General features: G+C 38.1%; 1 protein-coding gene across 11 annotated transcripts in view; it reads left to right on the forward strand.

Annotated features, from left to right (window-relative positions):
• The window catches only part of FBXL17 (F-box and leucine rich repeat protein 17), a 311,828-nt gene that overhangs the window by 127,683 nt on the left and 158,944 nt on the right, over positions 1–25,201 (forward strand). For 2 of the 11 annotated variants that reach the window (XM_074811927.1, XM_074811932.1), the window contains one exon: positions 9,758–10,725. The exons of 4 other annotated variants lie outside the window; for them this stretch is intronic. In XM_074811927.1, coding sequence (XP_074668028.1) covers positions 9,758–9,761 — 4 coding nt within the window. In that variant the 3' untranslated portion in view covers positions 9,762–10,725. 5 more of the 11 variants (XR_012621550.1, XR_012621549.1, XM_074811924.1 and 2 more) reach the window with 5 other exon arrangements.

The raw sequence follows: 25,201 nt of genomic DNA on the forward strand, positions 1-25,201 counted from the left end.
TCTGACCATAGTGGTACAGACTAACATTTTTAGATATGGAAGAGCTTGGCACAGCCATAGGAATAATGGGAAATAGTCTTGTGGGTTCCAGTTCCATTAGAGACAAATTTATTATTAAAAAATGGGCGCTTGAGAAGAAGTTGAGTATTCTCCAGTAATAGAGTATTTTCCAGTGTTGTCTGTGACTTATGCAGCTTTTAGGAAGACTTTTTTTTTTTACATGAAGGAAGTAAAAATTGAGAACATGTTTTCTTGTTAGTAGCTGCACAATAATCGTTTTTGTGAGTCTATTCCGCAATTGCATTGAGGATGTAGTATAGAGCAGAAACAATAAAGACCATGAAACTATTTTTACCTACCTACTAAAATATGCAAAATCATTTGATAAACTTGATATGTCCTTGTTAAAGGGAATGAACAGTTTAATAGAACCACTCATTATCTTTAAGTCATTATTTTAGCTTCTTAGAACTGAAGACACTCTCTTCCTCACCTGCTGTTGTATTTTTTACATAAAAATGGTTAAATAGTAAACCTTACAAAGACTTATTATGTTATGGCATGAGAAGATTAGATGTATGCACCATTCTGAAATTTAAAGGCATATATAGTAAATTAACTAGTCTATTTCTTTCTCCCTTCTGTGGCGTGATTTGTTTTTTTTATGGTGCCTGTGTTTGTTTTTGTGTAAACACAATCTTTCACACACCATTAAGGCAACATTGTGCATGTTAATCTAGAAATGCAAACATCCAGTAATGTAGTACTCTCTAAATGAGAGTATATGAAAGAAAAACAACCAACCAGCTCTTGATTAAGAATAAAATACTAAACATGTAATTAGTAAATTTAATGAAAAATTGAACAGTAAAAGTTACCGACTGTTTCATCAAATCCATCTGAACGAGAGAACAGCATTCAGTAATGAAGAGTAAATTCTGTTTCAGATTCTTACTTTATTTAACAAGGTGACATCAATATGGAAACTGATATGATGCAAATGTAAGTTTATATTGCATTGTTAGAAGGCCTGATTTTTTTCCTGCTTACAAAGACTTTGAAACTTCCTTAACGTTTGTATTGAATTTGCATAATATGAGATGATTACAGAGTTATAGCAAATATCTAGATTATCAACAATTCAGAATCTCAAACTGGTAGTAAGGCTAGACAAAGGGTATATATAATGCATAGTGATGTTAAATATTGAAATACTTAAGCTAATTTTGATGTAGTACATATCAAAAAAGACAGCAGTATCTTAACCATGACACTGTTTTTTCAACTTTCTTTTCTTTTCCTACTCTTTTTCTTTCACTCTTGATCCTCTCCAGGATACACACATAAATCAGAGGTCAGTTATCAGCATAATTCATTATATGTACACTCCTGACAGCTATGTTAAGTGTGGTTATGTTTCTATAGGTTGTCCTGAAAATGTATTTTGCGCTTAAAAATTGTTGAGACCATTTTTTATAAAAAAAAAGAAAATTAAGGACTGTCAGTGTATGGTAACATCTTACCTGTAAATTCTGTTCTTACTCAAATGATCAGCAAGGAATAAATTAATTTTAGGGAAAGTGTTCAGAAATGGAAAAACACTAAAAGTTTCATAAAATTGGAAATAATTTCAAAGGAGTTGCAGCAAAATGGATAGGTTGTTGAGGGGCAAGCTGACAGAAATGAGAACCAATTCAGTGAAAACAAAAAAAATCCTTTTAAAGACTGACAGTTACAATCAAGTTTAAGGTTGATATTGATTTTCTTTGTAAAGGGTTCAGTAGAGGAACATAAGGAGAGAAACAAGTTCACTGATGACACCAAGCTGTGTGGTGCAGTCAATACGCTGGAGGGAAGGGATGCCATTCAAAGGTATCTTGACAGTCTGGAGGTGTGGGCATGTGCAAACTTCAGGAAGTTCAACAAGGCCAAGTGCAAGGTCCTGCACATAGGTCAAGGCAATCCCAAGCACAAATACAGGCTGGATGAAGAGTGGATTGAGAGCAGCCCTGTGGATAGGGACTCGGAAGTAGGAGCGGATGGAAAACTGACCATGAGCCAGCAATGTGCGCTCGCAGCCCAGAAAGCCAACTGTATCCTGGGCTGCACCAAGAAAAGTGTGACCAGCAGGTTGAGGGAGGTGATTCTCCCCCTCTACTCTGTTCTTATGAGATCCCACCTGGAGTACTGTGTCCAGCTCTGGGGCCCCCCAACATAAGAAGGACATGGACCTGCTCGAGCAAGTCCAGAGGAGGCCACAAAGATGATCAGGGGGCTGGAGCACCTCCCTTATGAGGACAGGCTGAGAGAGTTGGGGTTGTTCAGACTGGAGAGAGCCTTCCAGTGCTTAACGGAGGCCTACGGGAAAGATGGGGAGTATCCCTATCAGGGGAGTGTAGTGATAGGATGAGGGGTAACGGTTTTAAACTGAGAGAGGGTAGATTCAGGTTAGCTATAAGGAAGAAATTCTTTACTGTGAGGGTGGTGAGGCACTGGAACAGGTTGCCCAGAGAAGTTGTGGTTGCCCCCTCCCTGGAAGTGTACAAGACCAGGTTGGACGGGGCTTTGAGCAACCTGGTCTAGTGGAAGGTGCTGCTGCCCGAGGCAGGGGAGTTGGAACTAGATGATCTTTAAGGTCCCTTCCAACCCAAATCATTCCATGATTCTATGATAAAATGATAGAGCAATCTATGATCAAAAATGTGTACATTGGAAGTCCTTATTTCTTGTCTTCAATGGCAACCACTCAAGATATAAAAAATGAAAAACAGATTTCTACACTGTTGGAACATAATATAAAAATAGAGTCTTTCTCGAAATAAGGCAATTATTAATCCACATGCCTGGCAGTACCCTAAGAGTAAAGCTGAGTATTTCACGATACCTTAAAAAGAAAGATTCTCACTGTGTCAGACCACAGGTTGCTTTCTTATGTTGCCAACACCTAATAGAGCTGTATACGTCCAATTGGAACACTGAATCAAAATTAATTAAAAAACAATATAGAAATTGACTTAACCTCTTGACATAAAGAGTTATTTTGTTAACATATGATAGGAACATAGGCAATATACTGCTGAAAGATGGATTGCTTTTGGGATACATTCTCTAGCAACGTCATGGAGATACTCACAGAGGTATTCATAGCAGTGGAGGTATCCAAAATACCTAGAAAATAAAACAGCAAATACCAAGGCACCATATTTAGAAAGAGGGTATAGAGCAGTAACAAAAGGCAGAGGCATAGACAGCTGCTTACAGCTGGGCCCAGAAAAACAGGAGCTCTGAGTCAGCTGAATTTTTATTCATCCAGGTCTGTAGATTGGCATAATTCAAAAGAACACGTGACAGAATAGCCATGCAGCTGCTGTTTCTTGTGAAGGATTTGCCCATATGTTTGCCCAGCTCATCTGACTGACTGCAGGTGCTACAAGGCCCTCCATAGGTTTCTGGACAACCTTACCTTGGTATATTTGGTTAGAGCAGGCTTTGGAGTTATTTCAGCGTTTTATCATTTGTTGTGTTTTGAACCACTATTTTTGCTATGCAGTACTGTTTTGATCGCTTCCTTTTCAGGGCTCATGGGGAAATCCTCTTGAAAGGCCAAATCAGTGTTAGATGGACCATGATCTTCTCTCTTTCAATACTCTACATACCTCTGTATAGCATCTTTTTTGATTGTATTTATGGCTTTGTTTTGACTTTTTTTCAAAAAACATTTGATTAAACTGTGAGATCTAATAGAGCTGGTATTACAAAGAGCTATGCTTCAGGATTGCAGTTATTGTGGGTGTGAAGTGGGAGTGGAGAGAAGGTTGTGTCAGACTAGAGTCTCCTACTTATTTTCCAAAAGAAGGAGTAAACTGATTGTATGTGGGTCTAGATACTATATCTAGATATTTAGATTTGTATTCATTTATGTTGTAAATGAAGTTGCAGCTGTTGTTTATCCCATTCATCCTATGTCTGTATTATTACAGAGTCAAACATTTTGACAGATAAATCTTAATACTTTCAGCAGGAAGCTATAGAATTGCAGGGGGAAGAACTGTGCCAGGGTTTAAAAGTACTATGGCCTTTTCAGTTCTCTGTTGTATGGAAGACAAGGTACAAGGTGGAAGCTGTTGAACTGATTCTTATTTCATAACCTTTGAAAGGTCAGGTTATTGAGGGTATTTGTTGTTTGGGGGCTTTGATAGACCTTGTAAAGTAATTTTCCATTACTTACAAGTATGTTTCTGAGGATCTACAAAGAAGTGGAACCTGGACACCTGCAGTGCTTGTCTTGGGCTCTTGGTACACAGAGCAGTATACTGGACTTTTGGGAGGGATTCAGGGACTGAGACACTGAAATTAACAAATTTAAACAGTGTTGTGTATGATATTCAGTAGTTCAGGTCTGACCCACGCTTTTTGCTAGATGTTATTTGTTAAATAATGTATGCTCAAAAGTTATGAAAGAGTTGTTGAACCTTGAAGTTTTACATTAATTTCACATTAAATAGCAACTACCTGAGGAAGAGAGATTTTGTTTTTATCATCATCCTGTATTGCAAGCAGAATAAGCATTATAAGCGTTATACTTAAGAGAAAGAAAAAAGTATTTGTTTGCATAATAGATTAGTTAAGAATATTAAGAAATGCTGAGATATTTTGTGAAACTCTGTGGTCCTGTGAATATGGTATCGGAATTGAGTGCTATTTCAGGCTTTACTGTTACTGTCTTTTTTAACTTAACTCATTTAAACTTCAATGACTCCATTTCTTCCTTTATAAAATAAGAAAGGGAAATGATCTTTCTCAAGACTACTAATTAAAAGATCACAGATATTTATTGTTTCATCTACAAAGCACAGCTGAAGTGGAGAGAGATCATTGTATAAATTGGGAATTGAATTTAAGAAAAGCAGAAATACCTGTATTTCAGTATCTAATAATTTGAGTATCTGTCTTAAGATTTAAGAGTCTGATACCATACATCAGATTTGTAGTATTTGTAGCTCTGCAGGATTCTTTTCATATATTGAAAAAAGACTAAATGAAGTAGAGTGTAGTATCGGTTATTTATAAAGACAGCATTTTATGGATTAGAGATTTGCTGTGTATTCATTTTCATTTGTGCTGTGCTTCCTGGAAAAAAGAATCTGTTAAATACTTGCAGAAGGAGATCAGAATGCATTGCTTGCTGCTGTAGTACTGGGAATTCTCTAATATGTAACAGAAGTTGAGACTTGTAGCTGTGGTATTCCCTTGCAAGGGATTATCACTTGATTGCTTGTGAAGTTTCTTCTTTCTTCTTCCTGGGTAGTCACTGTCACATTTATTTCTTTCTCAAGCAACAGAATAGGAACTATGAAATATGTATTTATTCATAAATTTGAAGACTAGTCTAGCTCATATTTATAAATCTAATTTTTATATCCTTCAGAATGAAGTTAATATAATCTTTCTCTTACTTCAGAATCTTACTCTTATTTTTTCCATGCATTTTGTTTTGTAAATTTGAACCTAGGTTGGTGTCATATATTGAAAGAGATTGGTAAGCGATCAATAGTCATTCGTTATTTCTATGTGTATCTTCTAGGTGTATATAAACTTACAGCTTGTAAAATCTGTGCATGGTGCAAGAAGGAGGGAAGTAGTAAATAACATTGAAGATAGACTCTTGATGCCAAGCCATCTAGATTATTTTAGTGAACCAAGCCCATGCTGAGAAAAATATATTTCAGTATAGCTATACACAAAATTGTATATTAAGGAATAAAGAATGCAGAATATAGCTACACAATGAGGAAGGAGTTACACCTTTGAGAGCAGTGATTCTGAAACAGATTTAGGGATTATGAAGAGAAAAGTGAACTCAAGCTACTATCTAAACATGACAAGCCAGCACTTGTTGAAAGGATCTAGCATGAAGGAGCTTATTTTATCTTTGCGTATACCCTTTAAAAGGATGATATCACAATGTGAGAAACAGTTCCCATATTAATAATTTTTACAATAAAGGAATATGGTCTTCTAACACTTCAGAAAGATTCAAAGGCAGTTATCTTGCAAAACAGGTGTCGAAGAGTTTCAAGATAATGGTGAAATTTTAAAATCTGTAAATAAGAAAGAAAGAACTTGTGTTTGGAAATGGACATGTAAATCTGAAATTAAATCAATTCTAAATATAAATTATATCTTAGAATGAATTACAAAAGAGTTCTGCTTTTTTAAAAATTTTATTTTCAGATTGTAACTGACATGTCTTAAACTTTCCATAAACGACTGGCTTACTAGTATACAATATAATTAGAATAGGATCATTCAGCCTGGACCTCAGGAGGTCTCTAGACCAACCCTCTGTTCACAGCAGGATCATCTGTGAGAGCAGACCAGAACAGCTGAGTATCAAAGTCTCCAAGGACAGGGTCTGCACAACCTCTCTCGGCAACTTTTGCCACTGCTTGACTATCCTCATGGGGAAAAAGTCTGAAGCAGATGCTGAGTTTGAAACTCTTGTTTCAGATTCCACATTTTTTTCCTCATCCTCCCAGCATGCACCCCTATTAAGAGCCTGACTCTGTTCTGTTGATGACCTTGTAGGTACAGGAAAGCTGCTTTATCCCCCTCAAACCACCTCTCCTCCAGGCTGAAAATGCCCCTCTGCCTCTTCTCAGAGGGCCTGTGCTCCAGCCCCAGACTGTTGTAGAGGGATACTGTTGGCCTTCTTTGCTGCCAGGGTGCACTGATGGCTCATGGTCATTTTGCTGTCTTCCAAGACCCCAAGTCCTTTTTTGCAGAACTACCTCCCACCCAGTCAGTGCACAGTCTGTACCATTGCAAGGGGTCCTTCCCCTTGCAGACAAGTGCAGATGAAGATAGTTAATAAATTTCAAATTGATTTAGTGCAATTATTTCATTGTTATAAATGTCACTGGTGTTTGAAAATCCCAAGAAACAGGAATTGTTTTTAGGATCTTTGTGTGACATAAATGCTTTAGGATTGCTTGGCATTTATATACGAGTTTGTTGCACAAATTTATCATGGCTAACCTCTCTATCCTAAGATAAGCTTGTTGAATGTTGCGCCAAATAGTAGCAGCTAGTTCAGAAAGTCGTAATAACATCTTTTGGGAGAAAAAGAATGCCAACAGATTAACTGTTGGTACTGTGCTACAGAGCTCTAAGAGTGTGTGAATACAGAATTGTTCAGATGTATAGAATGGCAAATTTCATCTTACTACTATTCCTGAAAAATATTCACAATTTTTCCATAGCTACTGCATGCACAGTCTGAGCATTTGTGGAAGTATTTTATAAATAAAAATACTGAACAAAACTGTTCTCTGTTTTTTATTGATAAATCCGGATTAGTTTCTACCTTTTTTTTTTTTTTTTTTTTTAAATTTAGCATGGTGCCCTAGAATAGATTCCTGTAACTACCCTACAAGTCTCATATGCCTGCCAAAATTGGGCAAGAATACATGTAAATTGTTTTATTTCTCTTCATATACTATCTTTTCTTCTTTTATTTTTTTGTCTTTTTTTCATGTAACTGAAAGCATGGCTATAGTGGGTATTGCATAACCTATAGTAACCTTTAAAGAAAATCTCATACAATATATGCTTCAGGCAGTGATTAGACTCACAAAGTCTGGTTCACAGTACACCTGTGTTATTACTGTTGAAGTCTTAGGATATTAGCAGGACACTAAACAGGCAATGTTTTTTTCTTTACATACTGTGTAAAGCTTCTGTAATGTCTCAGAAAAAAATTGATATTTAAATATAATTAACCTAAAGATCTTTTAAGAGATTACAAGTTGAGCCAGGCAAAATGGCATTAGCCCTTCACATTTTATTAAAGAGCCTTGAATGGTTTGTACTGTCCCATGGCTGCAACAACTTAAATATAAGATTCTTCTTTCTTATTGGGTAGAATCATGATTCTCTTTCATGTTTTATGCAAGCCATGTCTTATGTAATCTTTTCATTTGAGCCTTGTGTTTAACTTACTCATATTTACATAAGTGCTTATGGGAAAAGAAAAAAATTCAGGAAAAAAGTAACTTAAGTAATTTGGGAGAGCATACTTGGAGAGGAGATACTCAACATCAAACTGACAAGGTGTAAATGCTTATAGTAGGGTTTATGGGTATATATTTTTTCCCCAATTTAAAGAAAAAGTACATTCTGCTTATTGGAATACTTGGAGGGCATTGGCAAAACACTAGGGCTGATGAGAAAATAAATTAAATTACACATATTTCTTGAGGAAACACTGAGATACACTTATTTTCAGTTTGCAACTCAAGGTGTTTGGAGTGGTTATTTAGATAAGATAGGTGTAGTACCACTAATGTTTTCTTTTCACAGGAAGAGGCTGATGATAACAGACCTGTAAACTTTATTTATGTTTTGTGAAAAACTGGAACTGGTATACTTAATATTAGTAGAACTCACCTTTTTTTAAAATGCGGTATTAAGAAGAATATTGATGAAGTCATGCTCACAGATGTAATTTACACAGATTTTATTAAAAACTTTAATGTTTTTTATTCTCTCTGTCAATGGAGATTAATATGATTAATACACATAAAGAAATACTTTTGCACTTCTTCCTCTTACTGCCACTTATGTGATAAAAAAGTTTCCTGGAAAAAGCTGTCAGAATCATTTAAGTATGCTTCACCCATATTAAAAATAACTAATTTTGAACTTTAAAATAGCTTATGGTATTGATATTGCAACTTTGATCTCTTCTTCTCCCTTCACCTTTTTATTGTATTAAATTTATGTTCCTTTTATATTTGGAAATTATTATACATAGAAATTTTTTCGGGCTACGGTTGCCTGAGTTTGGTTTTCCAGTAAATTTGATTTAGTCTTTAAATGTAATTGCAGTTGCATAATAACTAAAAAAACCGATAACAACCAACCCCCAAAACAAAACAAAAAACACATTAATGGAGAACTGTACAACATTTATACTGTTATCTTCCTGTGAATATGTTACATCCTCTGATGCAGATGTATATATTGCAATGCCCAAATGTAGTATCAGATTATTAGAAAGGGATTGTTAAAATATCTAGTAAGGAACTAAATATTTAGTAAGTTGCTGCCCCATAGTTGTTGTTAATCATTCCATAGCAATCACTTAGTGCATTAATCATTGAAATCTACAAGCTGGCCATGTACATACTGATATTCCCTTGCAGTACAAAGGAGAAAAGGCTCATTGTTGCATCACTCAGGAGGGTATTAGGCAAATATATTTTGTTTTCAGGAACTGGTGACATGGTTGTATGTTTCTTGACTAGACAGGGATGGTAGCTTAATATTAACGTGCTAACAGTCATCTGTTCATGCCCTGTGTATAGTCTAAATGAATAACAGTGTTTTGAACACAAAAGCTGAGGAGAGAGATTCATCTTGAGCCCTGAAAGTGAAGGTGGTTGACCAAGTCTGAGCAGAAGGAGAATACTCACCTGATAGTGCCTTGGAAAGCAAGACAGGAAGCTGCCTCCTGCTGTGATGCTACTCAGAATAGTGGTGCCATGTATTGCTAAGAGGAATGTTTGGTCTACCACATAAAAAAGGAATACCAAAATTATATTTTGTCTAGGGCTTTTAAGCAATGTCAGGAGAATAAATTGGGTTGTCTCACTGTAAATTCACTTTCCAAACTAGCTTGAGCAACATACTCCTGTATTGCTGATTATTGTTACTGTCTGAAGACTCTGTACATGGACTTTTATACTCTCATTAGGTAACACCGTGGATAATCATTATATGGAATGTGCAAAAGAGCGAGCAGCGGGGGTCACTTATTTCATGAAAAGGTGATGAGCTAAGAGCATTATGGGTGCTGGAAGACTATCACCATGGGGAAGTATATTCTATTAAGAGATTCGACGAAAATAATAGTGCTATGCCTGATAGAAGTTAGAACTCCCTCATCTGAACTAACTAATAATCTGTTGGTTTTTCTGACTATTTTTATATGACTCAGAGTCACAGAATTACTTAAAAATAAGTACATGAATAATCCTGTGCTTCTTTTGATTGCTAAAATCTTGCTAATCTCATATGGGTATATTCAAGTGATTAAGTTGAGAATATGCTGAAATACTTCTCTGAATTAACTCTTAAAATGGGAGAGTGGAAGAAGGAGTTACAATGTCCTTGTTCTGCAGTATGTTCTGCATCTTTCAAAAAAACGGATTTGAATGAAACTGCTATTGTGACAAATATGTAAAAATCAACGTTTATTTCATTGATGAACTGATTCAATTAAGAGAATTGCAGATGTTAGTTCAAGCACTTCACAAAGCTTTATTCCAGAACAGAAGTGCTTGACAATGACAACAAGCAAATGATTGTGGAACGTCTGTACTAGCACTTATGGTAGTTAAATTTATATTGCTTGTGAACTCATTAAAACCCGGTTAAGCATGTTGAATTTTAATTCTGTTTTAGCCAAAACCTGGAAATCTTGTGTTAGAGTTATGTTGTAATTACACAGACAGCAGATAGCTAGAGGGCAAATAGGAGTTGTATTTTCTTTGTAATACTGGTTGAAAAATGGCTGAAGCTAATGCAGTATGCCTACTGTCATCTTAAAGTGTGTGTATTCACAATAAAATCATAGCTCAGAGCAATATATACCCTTAAGTTCTGTGTATGCAGTTAAACCATGCTAGTGTTTGCTGGCATGTTTGCTTGCTTTCTTTTCTTTGCCAGCTGCTTCTCTTGAGCTATGACACAACTGGACTGTGGGACATTTCAGCACCTCGGAGAGCAGCTGGGGCACCTGCTGACTTGGTCTGTGGCGAGCAGCAACCCCTGTAGCCTCTAGGGTTCCCAATAACGGAGTATGTGTATATCTCCTAATGTAAGTGGGAGCTTTAATGAAATAACGAAATTTAGCAACTTACTTGGAAACACGTGTTGACAGTTTTACTGCTACTTCTCAATAAAGTGATCCCAAAAAGTTTCTAAGTTTGTGTGAAAACAAGTGGCTCAGAAATATATAATGCAAAATAATTTCAGAGAGCCCTCCAAAAAGAAAAAAAAAGTATATTCTACTTTGATCTTGATGTTCCTGTTTCATTCAACAAAAAGGATCTTTTTGGTTTTTTTTTGGTATTGCATTTTCTCTACACAATACTGTGTACTAATCTAGTCGGTCTACATACCTTTCATTTAGACATCATACTATTTTTAATTCTTTAAACCACAACAAACTAACAAGAAATGACTGATGTAAAGCTTTTCTTCTTTTTCAAATTTCAAACTTAAAATATATTTTTAAAAAGCAGTAATCGTAGTTAAAATGCAATTTACATGTAAAATGTAGAGGAGTCAACATATTGTAACAAACTAACATTTTAAAAAATAATTGCTTGGTATTTTGTGGACCCAGATTGTCTCTTTAGTTGCTTTGAGTAGACTTGCAAAAAAGATATGGAGCATTTGGAAGTTTAAAACACAAATTGCTTATGATTCTGGAAATGAGTACAGATTTAGCTCCTTTTAAGACTCACCTGCTGCTGGAAAAGTCCCATAAAAGAGAGAGAAGGAAAACATTGACTGCAAAATATTTATAGGTACAGTGTAGCCTCTAACTTTTCCCATGAAGTTGTGATATAACTTGCAAGAAGGATGCAATTTTGAAGTATGCAAATAATAGAAATATTTGTGTTTATTAAAATTCTAAGTATTCTTTTTATTATCTTATTATGAGCTGATGATGTTAAATCCACTGTATAAGGACCATACAGCTACAACACATTTTGCTTCTAAGCTAGATCAATGTTTCTTAAATAAAGATCTTCCTGAGAAGGCACCTAATGACATAAAAATAAAATAACAATTTTACTAAGTACAACTAAATAGAACTTTGCTAAGGCTTTTTTGGAATACAGACTGGAAAATACTTGGAAAAGAGTCTGACAATAGAGAATTTAGGGATTAGAAGAAGGTTTCCAAGGCCTTCTAGGTCTTTTAATAGATTTAGATTTGGAGCACATTGCTTCTTCCCTCGCACTGCTTCTTACGCAGTGTTATTTTACTTTTCCTAGTTTGGAATAAGACCCATTTACCTTTCCAAGAAAGTCTCAGTTAAAATAACATTTATCTTATTTTATATTCAGACAGGTGAAGGTGTGGAAGGAGGAAGGTCTGTCTGGAGGCATTCTAGACTTCTGTCTGTGCTGACAGTGCTGGATTGCTGACTTTTTTGGCTCATGTTAACTTCTACAGTTAAGGATGCAAAGCTAAGCCTGTAACGGATTCTCTCTCACACACGGTTTTACCTGTGAGAAAGTATTTGCAGGGAAAAAGTCTCTACACAAAAAATAGACACCTACTAGATCCATAACTAGATATATATGTCCTGAAACCTGTGCACGTCAGTTGTTTTTCAACATTACAGTCCCTCACAGCTATCTCCAAAACCTGTAAAGACCTAGAAGAACTGTCAGCAGTTACTTTTCTTGTGTCCATAGAAACCTGTGCATTTTATTCAGTGTTTTAAAAAATAAAGCAATGATAGGGCAGTGCTGCCAAGTGCTTATGCTCTGATCTGATCTGCTTTCTGGATCTGCCAGCTGCAGACCAGCTGCAGTGACCTGAGTGATGCCAGGACTGCAGTCAGCCCTGCAGACAGGCAGCAGCAGGGGGAGCTCAGATTAATGAAATCTGTTTTTCTCTGACTTCTTTTGAGGTCCCGGTCACAGCCTGACTTGCGATCCCTGTGAGAAACCAGAAATCATACATGATTTCAGTAAAAACTGAATGAATCTGTTCTGGAGTTTCTCAAGAAAGCCAGACAAAATGACTGTGTCCAGTACTGGTATCCCGGTGTACTAGTTGGAATGGTGCTAGTAGCACTGCCGCACCTAATATGTATCCTATTTTGTGTCTGTATCTCTGCTGCTGTCTTTATGATTCTCATGGAAAAAGTCATGGTTGAAGCAGCTTAACTTTTCTTGCTTCATGATCTAAGTGAGTTTGATAAATATCTGGTTTCAAGATTCCATGTTTGAAAACAAATAATTTTCTGCCTATCAACTCTTAAGCTGAATTTTGTCCTCTCTTCCCTGTCACCAGTACATCAGCAACAGAAGATGACAGAAAGGAAGGGAGGTGATCAGAGACAGAGGAGGATTGTAAGCCCTACTGCATAATTAGATTGTAAATCCTTTGAGGCAGTGATAAGGAGATAAAGCATAGGAACAGAACAGGTTATTCACTGATGTTACCAGAATCACCATATTAACCTGCTGTCTCCAGATAGCATTGTAAGGGTCTGAGAATTGCAATCCCTCTCCCACATTTTTTTACTCTACTACTGATACAATTTTTTTTCATATGTAGTCTTGGAACTTACTGCTGATGGGGTCTTTTTCATATAAAAAGCATGTTGAGCTGTGAATTATGTGAATTATTGCATTAGTGTACTTGTGGATTTGACCAAACTCTCCCAGCAAAACTGGGCTGACACATTTGGAAAAAGGATTTGTGAATTACAGTTAGAAATGTTGATTTTTAGTAGCTAGTACAACTGAAACTCATATTAGTCTCATGTAGTCACAGTCAGTATTTTAGGACATATTTATTTGTCCATATTGGTCCATTTGTTTGTGACTTTGACTAAGTTGTATGAAAAAGTAATCATCTGTGTGCATCAGTGCCTGATTTCTTTCACTCTCTTGCACAAATCAAACTATTTAAACAGGCATAACAGGCATTTCACCGCTTTTGAGAACAATGGATCATTTCACAGATTGCTATATTAAAACCCCTCAATAAATTTGATTCAGGCATTTGACATTTGATTGGTAACTTTGATCCTTTGTAAAAGTGGTGTGTGGAAGAACCAGTTTTGGCTTCTTTGTTTTCCTTAAAAGATTCCTTAAATTTTACTTAAGAGTGTGTAATGTCTTGCCATAACAGTCGTGACATAAGCTTTTTGTAATGTTTGTTTACATTGCCAGTACCACAATTTAGACCCAGTTTTTGGTGTCTTGCTTCCAGAATGAATAAAGGTTGTGTATTAGTTGGAAACCCATTTAAATTGTGCTTTTTCAGGTCTGAATTCCAGTTTCTCACTGTAAGATGGCATTATTGCTAGTGTTTGAAAAAATACAGAATTCTTACTTTTTCAACCAAAATCAGTCTCTAGGCTCATCTAATCTTGACAAACAAGAAAAAATCGTGTTTGAAAGTCTAAACTAAGAGTCATTGAAAAGCTATGCAACTGCAGGCTGACTAAATTGTTACAAAATTTTCTGTTCTAGTCATCCTTTTGAGTATGTGCTAAATTACAGTGCAAGACAGAAGGTGCTGTCTTCCCTAGTAGTAAAAAATTGATTACTCAAAAGAAACCTTGGTTAAAATTGTGGAGAATCATTAAATGAAATGTATCATAGCATCTGAATTGAATGCAGTGTTTCTTTCAGCACAGATGATTGAAAATAGTAATTGTAATATCTAACGAAATCAGATACTTGGATTCAATTTTTCTTTCTATAGTCTGACAATGCCAAAGTAATTTCAAAACATATGAGCCTCTATGATGATGTCCCAATCTATTTTTATTCAGAAACTACTACTCTAAATTGTAAATGGTTGCTGGGTTGTGCCTTAGGTGGCATATATTGGAAAGCAGAAGGCTTGCATGTCTGTGGTTGACAGGCAGTCTTATAATGCATGGTAGATTTTATTAATCAGCTCTTAAAGTTCTTCCAGCTCATGGTTTTTCCAGAACCAGACAGAAACATCTCTGTAGGACTGCACTGAAAACTGAGGAACTTTGCGTGGATTCTAGGGGATCAGTGCCTAAGTGAATCCTAAGTGGTTGCAAATCTACTTCACAGTTAAGATATTTCTCACACAGCAAACATGACGTGTGATAAAGGTCATGTAAAAGTAAGTCCTGGATTCATATTTCATTGTATCATTAAGTGGATTTTTTCAAAATAGCTTTTAGTTCTACAGTAAAGAAGAGATGTAATTCATCCAGGAAAACTCTCCAGATGAACTGATCCTATGTTGTTAAATATCAGATAGTAAAATATATCTTTTTAATTATATTAATTAAACATGGATGCAGCAATTATCATTGTGGTAGCATTGCTGTAGCATTATTTGATTATGCATTTAGTGAAAATAATCTTGGTATGTTTTGTCCCTTAATTTCTAAAAAGTTTTTTGAATGTATGACTTCATATTCTGAAGCTCATTGTTGGAATCATCATCAGCTGTGCACTGAAGTGTCTCCCTGTTGCTTCTTTCAACAAATGATATAAGACATCAACATCTCATTAAATTTTAAAAATGCATTGGAATAAAATGGTGCTATGGAACTTCTCATGATTTTCAGCTGTGCTTTGTAGACTTTTATTGCATTTGAAATTTTATGAGTGACAACTACCAGAAGATTTTGGTTTTTTTTTTATTTTTTTTAATATTGGAATACTAGTTGCTTCAGGGCAAGTTATGATAAGGTGACATACTAAAGTCAGTGTGATGTTAACCCTTTCAATTCTTCATTTATGTTACAGTGCTTCTGATTTGATAATAAGACAGTGACCAAGCTGGTTTGCTGCAAGTGTCCAACTATATACATCTGCAGTTATGAGACAGAAAGTGCATCCAATACTAACCAGGTGAAAGGATTCTGTCATTGCTCATATATCAGAGCTCTTGTAATACTATCTAAATCTGTGGCTGACAGGTATGCATTTGGGAAGCATATAAAGGAATTTTTTTGCTTCTTTAACAGGATTATGTCATGATACTACTTTACGATGTCAGGATTTTCTTCACATGGTATCTGCATAATAAGACTTTTTAAAAAAAGAAAACCAAATAACACCCATCCCCCCACCCCCAAACACTTTCACCAACTTCTGCATAGCTTCTCCATAGTTACTTTATGGAACAAGAAGAAAACTTTCTAAAAAAATGCCAGATCTTCCACATAATGACTGTTCAGTTTTGAGTCATCAGGCTTTTGTTTCACTAACAAAACAAATATGTGTGTGCTCTAAAGACATGATAAAAAGATTTTATAGGTATGCTCTTAACTACCTCTGATTTGAGACTGAGTTTGTCTTTTACTGTTCCAAACAATATTCTTGTCTAGTGGCCACCTATTTCTGCTGTTTTTCTCATTTGCTTCTAGCCCACATTCAGTTTTCTTTTCCAGAAGAACATGGGGCTTTCTGGGTCTATAATAGATGATAGCTGTATTCTTGGTTCATGTTATCTGAGGATTACTGTCACTTTATGATACTTCTTTTTGGAGACTCAAGAACACCATGAGCTGTTGGCATGGTCATTGTGCTGGCAGCAAGCCTCATACGAAGAATGGAATTTTTCTTATCTGGGTATTGAGGTGTACCTCTGCCAGTCTGTGGTAGAGATTCTTCCAAATATTCTACAACTTGGGTTCTTGGTGAACCCTCAAAGATCAGGCCTAAACTTGCTCAAGTTAGAAGCAGATCTGAACTTCATAGCCAAAGGCCTGTCTTTTTGCAGATAAAATTTCAGTAGTTGCGCTGTGAGGACTGAGGACAGTGGGATCCCACACCAAGTATTTTATGTTCATATTAGCATGCAAGGTGTTCTGAATTTGTGTAATAACACATGTCTAGCTACATCTCAGAAGCAAGCAGGCATAATTATTGGAGAGGAAACATGGAGATTTCTTGGTCCCCATGATAGATCTTTAGATGTAACTTCTATGTAGTGCTTTTGAGCTGTACATCAGCAAACCTCCCTGGAAATTTTTTGTGTTGGATGTTTCCGTAAACAAAAGATTGAGAGAAACAGCAGTTTCTGCCAAGGTCTATTTATTTCTATTTCTACTGTGTCAGTGTGCTAAAAGCACTAAGTCCTGCTAGATTTCATTAGAGCCTACAAGAATTGAAGGGATTCTTTGGACTACCTCTAGTTTGGACATTGCAGAATCATCAGCTGGAACTCCCTGCATACTTTCAATTGTCTTTTCAGCACAGAAGGATTTTAAACAGATTTGGCAAAATACCTTATTGCTCTTCATTCCGTAACCTAAGTCTGACTGACATTATTTGAACTCAGCCACAGTGAAATATGCATGTAAAGCAGAAGGAGAACATATTTGGTTATAACTGCAGTTTCCCATATGTAATTTCTCATTGTATCTTCCTTCGGTGTCTGTTAGTCTGGAAAGCAGCAAATGAGAAATGTGAACCATGTTGGATAAATTCAGAATGGTGTCTGAAGAAAATCAAGAGGGATGTGCATCTCTGCCTCTTGATTTTCTTCAGCTGGTCAAAAGAGGTGATTTTCCCACTGTATTTAGCATTGGTGCAGCCTCACCTTGAGTACTGTCTGCACAAGGCTGTTAAGGCACTTGAATGCATCCAGAAGAGGGCAGCAAAGCTGGTGGAAGGGCTGGAAGGCATGACCTGTGAGGAGTGGCTAAGTACTTCTTAATTTGGAGAAAAGGAGACTGAGGGGTGACCTCATTGCTCTCTACAGCTTCCTGAGGAGGGGAAGTGGAGAGGGAGGTGCTGATCTCTTCTCCCTGGGATCCAGCAACAGGACACCTGGAAATGACTCAAAGGTGCGTCAGACATTAGGAAGCATGTCTTTATAGAGAGGGTGGTCAGACACTGGAACAGGCTTCCTAGAGAGCTGGTTGATGCCCCAAGCCTGTCAGTGTTTAAGAGACATTTGGACAATGCCCTTCATAACATGCTTTAACTTTTGGTCAGCCCTGAAGAGGTCAGGCAGTTGGACAAGATGATTATTTTAGGTCCCATCCAACTGAATTTATTCTTCCCTTCCCTTCCCTTCCCTTCCCTTCCCTTCCCTTCCCTTCCCTTCCCTTCCCTTCCCTTCCCTTCCCTTCCCTTCCCTTCCCTTCCCTTCCCTTCCCTTCCCTTCCCTTCCCTTCCCTTCCCTTCCCTTCCCTTCCCTGCCCTGCCCTGCCCTGCCCTGCCCTGCCCTGCCCTGCCCTGCCCTGCCCTGCCCTGCCCTGCCCTGCCCTGCCCTCCCCTCCCCTCCCCTCCCCTCCCCTCCCCTCCTCTCTCGTGTAAACCTAACCTCTGGTAGGTAGATTGTTTGATTTAATTGCAGGATTCCTAGACTGAGCAACAGGTTAAGCTCCCCAAAATCTGCAAGACTCAGTTATGGTTTTTGCACCTTTGAGACAGCATCAAGGAGATCAGGTTGTATGGATCTGCTCTGAAGGTCTTCCCATTCACAGCAGGGACCTCTGGAGGTCATCTGGTCCAACCTCCTGCTCAAGTGGTGGCTAGCTGAGCAGGCTGCCCTGGAACATGTTCAGATGGCTTTTGAGTATTTTCAAGGATGGAAACCCCACCACCACTCTGGGCAACCTGTTGCCAGTGCTTGGTGACCCTCACAGGTAAAAAATATTTCCTGATGTTTAGAAGGAACCTCCTGTGTTTCAGTGTGTGCCCATTGCCTCTGGTCCTGTCACTGGGCACCACTGAAAAGAGCCCGTTTCTGTCCTCTTGGCACCCTCCCTTCAGATATTCATATACACTGATAAGATCACCCTGAGCTTTCTGTTCTATAGGCTGAACAGTCCCATCTGTTTCAACCTTTCCTTTTATGGGAGATGCTCCAGTCCCTTCATCATCATGATGACCCTTTGCAGGACTCTCTTGAGTGTGTCCACGTCTGTTTTGTACTGGGGAGCCTAGAACTGGACCCAGCACTCCAGGTGTGGCCTCACCACTGCCCTTAGCTTGCTGGCAACACTCCTTCTATCGGAGCCATGGATACCCTTGGGTTCTTTACTTCAAGGTCATGTTGCTGGCTCATGCTCAACATGATGTCCACCAGGACATCCAGGTCCCTTTCTGCCAAGCTGCTTTCCAGCTGGGCAGCCCCCAGCGTCTACTGGTGCCTGGGGTTGTTCCTCCACAGGTGCAGGACTTTGCACTTCTTGTTGAACTGCATGAGGTTCCTGCTGGCCCATTTCTTCAGCCTGTCCAGGTACCTCTGAATGGCAGCACGACCCTCTGGCATATCAGCCCCTCCTTCCAGTTTGGTGTCATCTGCAAACTTGCTGAGGGTGCACTTTACCCCGTCATCCAGCTCATTAATGAAGATGTTCAGCAGGACCCATTGGCTGCTGGGGTACACCACTAGTTACCAGCTTCCAGCTAGACTTTGTGCCACCTGTCATCGTTCCCTGAGCGTGGTCATTCAGCCAGTTTTCCGTCCATTTCACTGTCTGCTCTTCCAGCCCATACTTCACCAGCTTCTCTATGAAATTCTTAGAGGAGGCAGTGTCAGAAGCCTTGCTGAAGTCAAGGTAGACAATATCCACTGCTTTCATCTACCAAGCTGGCCATTTCATCATAGGTGGTGATAAAGTTGATCAAGCATGGCTTGCCCTTAGTCAATCCATGCTGACTACTCCTGATGACCTTACTGTCCATTGTGTGCCTGGAAATGGTTTCCAGATTTAGCTGCTCCATCACCTTCATAGGGATCAAGGTGAGGCTGACCAGCCTGCAGTTTTCTGGATCATTTTTCTTGTCCTTCTTTAACATAGGACTGATGTTTGCTTTCCCCAAGTCCTCAGGCATCTCTCCCAGTTGCCATGATCATTCAGAGGTTATTGAGAATGGCCTTGAAGTGCCACCTACCACTTCCTTCAGCACTCATGAGTGCATCCCATCAGCACTCATATACTTATTTACGTCCAGTTTGCTTAGGTGTTCTTAAGTATCTTCCCTCAAAGGTACGTCTTCCTTTGCACTGGGACCTGGTATTCATCAAGGCCTGCTAGTAAAAAGAGAGGGAAAGAAGGCATTCAGTACCTCAGCCTTTTCTGTGTTCTGTGTCCCCCACTTCATTCAGCAGAGAGCCCTAACCTCTCTCTGTCATCTGTGTACTTCTAGAAGCCCTTTCTGTTGTCTTTGGCATACTTGGCCAGAATCAAATCCGTTTGGGCTTTGACTTTCCTAACCTCATCCCTAGATGCTTGGACAGTGTTTCTGTATTCCTCCCACATTACCTGTCCACCTTTTGCATGTTCTCTTTTTGTGTTTGATTTTTGCCAGGAGCTCCTATTCCTATTTCACTTGTAGAAAAGACCTACACAGAATTGCTGGTATTTCTCCTGCTTATACAGGTCATTAAACAATTATCAGAGGATTTAAGCAAGCATACTTTATTCCATTTCTTCCCAAGAGAAAAGAAGATTCCACTTGCTGCAGGAGGAATATTGGGAGCCAACACCATTGTCAGCTACACGAGGTGTTGAATTTCCTGAGGCAGATTTATCAAACTTTTATGTAAAGGTCTATGTGTATGAAATTTATTTGTTTAGTGTCTGGGACTCTATTTTATGTTATTTGGGATCTCAGCTTACTTGTATCGATCATAGGAAGTTGTGTGGGAGCCCATTTGAAATGTAGAATAGTATCAGAAAACTATGTATTTCTTAATTTGAAGACTTCTCTATTTCTTCACATAGCTGGACAAAATCTTCTGGTTCTAAGGAGTATGTAACCATTTTACAGAAAGTGAGCATGAGAGGTAATAGTGTCTCATTTCTAAGAGCTTGACTCTTACCCAAATAATGGGAACTCTTTTTAAGTTTTCTTTGAACCCCTTGACAGGAATTCATTCTTTGTAGTGCCACACATGTGGGCATTTAGTTTGGGTGGTTTGGGCCAGTTCTTCTTTTATTGTTGTTTACATGTTCCTCCCTTCCATGCAAACAGGTCTGTTCATATAGATAGCACTGAAAACATCTTTATCAGACTGTAAAAATAAAGTGTTGGTGAGTGTGATGACTTATAAATGAACACTATGTAGCAATATTACACACAGAAATTTGTTTTGTTTTTTTCCCTAAGATATCAACCAATATCATAGACCACTGTAGCTGGGACAGTTTCCTGAATGAGCTACATCTGTGAGAAAAAAATATTTACAGTTTTTTAAAATCATGAGCTTTCTAAAGCTGTACTGGTGAGATGTTGTGTTGTCAGCAAGTGGAATATTGTTTTCAGTTCTTTGTGTTTTAAACACTGCTCAGGGACTTACATACAGTATAATTGATACATGCAGAAGATTTAGAATTTTATGTTCTTTAAGTTTGCCACACATGTAGAATAGAAGAATGAGACTGGGAAAGATCTTTTCCACTGAGAATGAACAGATTATTGCCTGAATGCTTACACCTCCTAAATCTTTTTTGCAGTATATTTTCATACAGAACTGGTTATGTAGCCAAGATGTTGTTACAGAATCATATTTTAGGACAGAAAAGACCCTTACAGTTGTTTTGTTAATACCATTTTAACACAAACCAGATTTACTATGCTATGTTGCTCATAAAATTATAAAAGGTATTTTGGGACAAGAGACACTATGCAATCATTCCTTGCCCACTGAGGGCATTGATGTTTACCACATGAAGACCTCATAGTTCTGCTAACAAACAGAATCACAGAATCACAAAATCATCTAGGTTGGAAAAGACCTTGAAGATCACCTAGCCCAGACATTAACCTAACACTGACTATTCTCAGCTACACCATATCCCTAAACGCTATGTCAACCTGTCTCTGAAACACCTCCAGGGATGGGGACTCCACCACCTCCCTGGGCAGCCCATTCCAACACCTAACAACCCGTTCTGGAAAGAAATACTACCTGATATCCAGTCTAAACCTTCCCTGGTGCAACTTGAGGCCATTACCTCTTGTCCTATCACTTGTTACTTGGTTAAAGAGGCTCCTCCCCACCTCTCTGCAACCTCCTGTCAGGTAGTTGTAGAGGGCGACAAGGTCTCCCCTCAGCCTCCTCTTCTCCAGACTAAACAACCCCAGTTCCCTCAGCCGCTCCTCGTACGACATGTGCTCCAGACCCTTCACCAGCTTCGTTGCCCTTCTCTGGACACGCTCAAGTAATTCAATGTCCTTTTTGTAGTGAGGGGCCCAGAACTGAACCCAGTAATTGAGGTGTGGCCTCACCAGTGCCGAGTACAGGGGTACTAAAACCCATGTATTGCCACACAGTTGTTCTTAGTAGATGATCTAAGGAAATAGATATATAGCGTATGTGTGTAGGGAGCAAATGTTGCCTTCTCTTCTTAAATCATTTAAGCTTAGTAATAAAAGACATTCCCTTACTCCATTGTCAGGAAGCATGTAAAGTCTTGTCAGGGTGTGGAAAGAGAAAAAAGAACGGTTACTAATTACACAATCCTTTGTCCAAGGATTGGAAAAATTTCTTAAGATACTGGAATGCATTGCATATATATGTGCAAGTGTGTGAGTGGATTTGTGTGTACATATACAAAGTATTTCATTCTTTTAATAATGTCATAGTATCTGAACTGCATAGGAATTTCCATGCAAAAAAAAATTTCTGTATCACAGTATGTCGCGGATGAAAGTATTGACACGGTAATATTTAGTAAGAAATCTAGGTTTATTAATAACTAACAGCAATTTATTATTATAAAATAATTCAGAGATACTAAAAGAAAGAAAAGCGACTTATTCAGATTCTAAAATGACAAGATTCACACTAACTTACTTAACGGTACCTATATATATATATATATGCATGCACAAAACAGAACAGACAAACATACAGAAACAAAGGTGTTTGGATTCAGTAGAATGAACACAGAACAGACATACACACACAGAAACAAGGGTACGTACCCACACACACACACACACACACACACAGACAGAGTAAAGAGAAGCTAGCTCAAAGAAAATTTCCCTCTCGAGTTTAGAGCAAATACTCACAATGCCTTGGCATTCCTCAACGGGCGATAATTGAGACTCGAGCAGGGGACTTCGCCCTGGCCTTCCGTCTGGAGCAGACGACACCTTAAGGGTTTGGTACCTGAGAGGCGTCCCAGCTCAGGGGAGATGCTGGTCACAGGCCGCTGCGATCCAGGAGAGCTCAAAGGGTCTCCCTGGTGGTCACCATTTATAGGGTCCAAGATAATTGACTTTTGTCAAATACCTTCTGGTGCCTTCCAGCAGTTACAAAAGAATTTGATTAATGTGCGACTCTGTTATTGTTCCCATTTGACCACATCCCAGGCACAGGTGTGCCAGGCCCTTAGGAGTTGATGGGCCATTTTAACCATTTCCGAGCAATCGGGAGGGGCAGGAGCCAGGCTGGTTAACATTGTCAGTCCTTATCTCCACAGATTGGTGTATAGCTGGGGGGATGGGTGGAATCGCACCTAGCACCAAGCAGCCCAACAAAGAGAGGCGGGGTGTGTGTGTGTGTGTGTGTGTGTGTGTGTAAGAATTGCACCACCACGCAGTAATACACTGTTTTCAAAATGCTTCTTTCAAGGGCAATACAAACTTCAAGTATTCAAAGGCAAGTTTGACTGAGTCCTGTGCTATGAAGTATGGAGAATAGAGTCTTTAGTGTTAGGGCTGGTGTGTTCTTCCTTTAGTTACCTGTTGTTACATGTATGTCCCATTGCAAAGACAGTCAATATGACACCCTGGCAGGATTAAAGTATCTAGAATAGAATGTAGATACACTGAAAGCGTATTTGTACAGTGTAGGAAGACTGATAGAAAATAATACAAGGTAGAAAGTACTTTGCGGGTATGTGTAGAACCCACAATATTAACTGTAAACCTAAGTACTGTCACACAAACAGAAAGACTTGCATCTGTACACTTGCCCAATTTTAAATATTTTTCTCATGTTGAGCTGAGATGATATGGATAAGGCACTTTGTTATTAATGAAGAAGAAACAAAGCAATAAACTTGGTATGTCATATATGAAAACAGAAACGGAGGCTCATTTTCTAGAAGGAGATAATAAGTAAGCATCTTTTGTCAAGTCAGACCACACTGTGACACATCACTCAATAATTCATCGTGGCTTTTGCCTCTTCTCCTTTGAATGTTCCCACAAAGTGAAGTAGCAGAGAATGTTATATTTGAGACTACTTTAAGTGAGTTCTAGGTTTCATGTGTATTAATTGTAAAATTTTAGCTGAGGCAATACACCATATACTAGCTAAGGAGTTAGGTGATTCAAAACCAAAGTAAATAGAGCTAACAGAACTAGATGAAAGAATTATAGGGTGGAATGATAGAATGCACTGAATTAATATATTATGTATTTAATGCTTTATAGAAATTTTTTTCAGAGATAAGCATAATGGACTAATAGGCTTTAGGTTCGCAATGACAGCTTTAGTATTCTAGTCGTTAGGTGGAGTAAAAACATTGTAATCATTCTGCATCAGAAACTGCTTCGCTTATAGATGGAGGCATGGCACTGTGCTTTCCAGCACTGAATTTTCAGCATTACTCTCCTTAATATGGAAAAGTAAGTGTCACAAAGGGAGTTTGTTCTCTTCTACGTCTTCTACTAAACTTATTAATTAAGATAAGTATGGATTTTTAATTTATAGGCGTTGAAATTACCTCTGTTTTTCTGCACTAGACATGGGCTCTTAAGTCTGTTTTTTTCCCCCCATACTGGAAATAAGTTGAAGATAAGAGGTTCTCTGGTCTCCTGTAATACACTGCTATGTCATATTCAAGAAGTTTAAACCAGTTTGGGTAGTTTTCAGTTCAGGAAGATATTCCTGTTCAGCAAAACAAGCAAGCTTCAACGTAAATGTGGTAACTTAAAGTCAAGTACTTAATTCAGTGCTTTGATGAACAAGGATGAACTTAAATGTGCTTTCCTGATTTCTTTGTCAAATGAACCAGTAGATCAATCTATGACCATTTTTTTGTAATTGCATAATGTCTGGTATTCCTAGTTCTGCTTTCTTAAGTGTTTGGCCCATGTTTCGTCAATTACTGTCCATATTTCTTAATTGCATTTTTGCAATGTCAGCCCATTTCCTAGCTTGTATCTTCTGATCTTTTAAGCCTACTTTGTCCCTTCTCTTCACATATAGTAAATGGAGGTGTTTTTCCCAATTTCCTTCCTTTATTTTTCAGTTTAAGGCTCCCTCAGCTGATTGTGGGCAGTCATATAAAACAAGTCTGTCAAGAACAATCTTTTTTTTTTTTTGTGTCTTCCACATCCTGAACTTGAAGAAACCTCACATCTTTAGTTTTCATAAATTTGTCAATTTTTCCCACCTCCTATCAGAGTGGGAGGAATCTCTTATCGCCAAGGAGTTTGTGTAAGTATTACAGAGCTAATTTTAG

The sequence above is a fragment of the Strix aluco genome, chromosome Z (assembly GCF_031877795.1).
Source record: "Strix aluco isolate bStrAlu1 chromosome Z, bStrAlu1.hap1, whole genome shotgun sequence".
Classification (NCBI taxonomy): domain Eukaryota; kingdom Metazoa; phylum Chordata; class Aves; order Strigiformes; family Strigidae; genus Strix; species Strix aluco.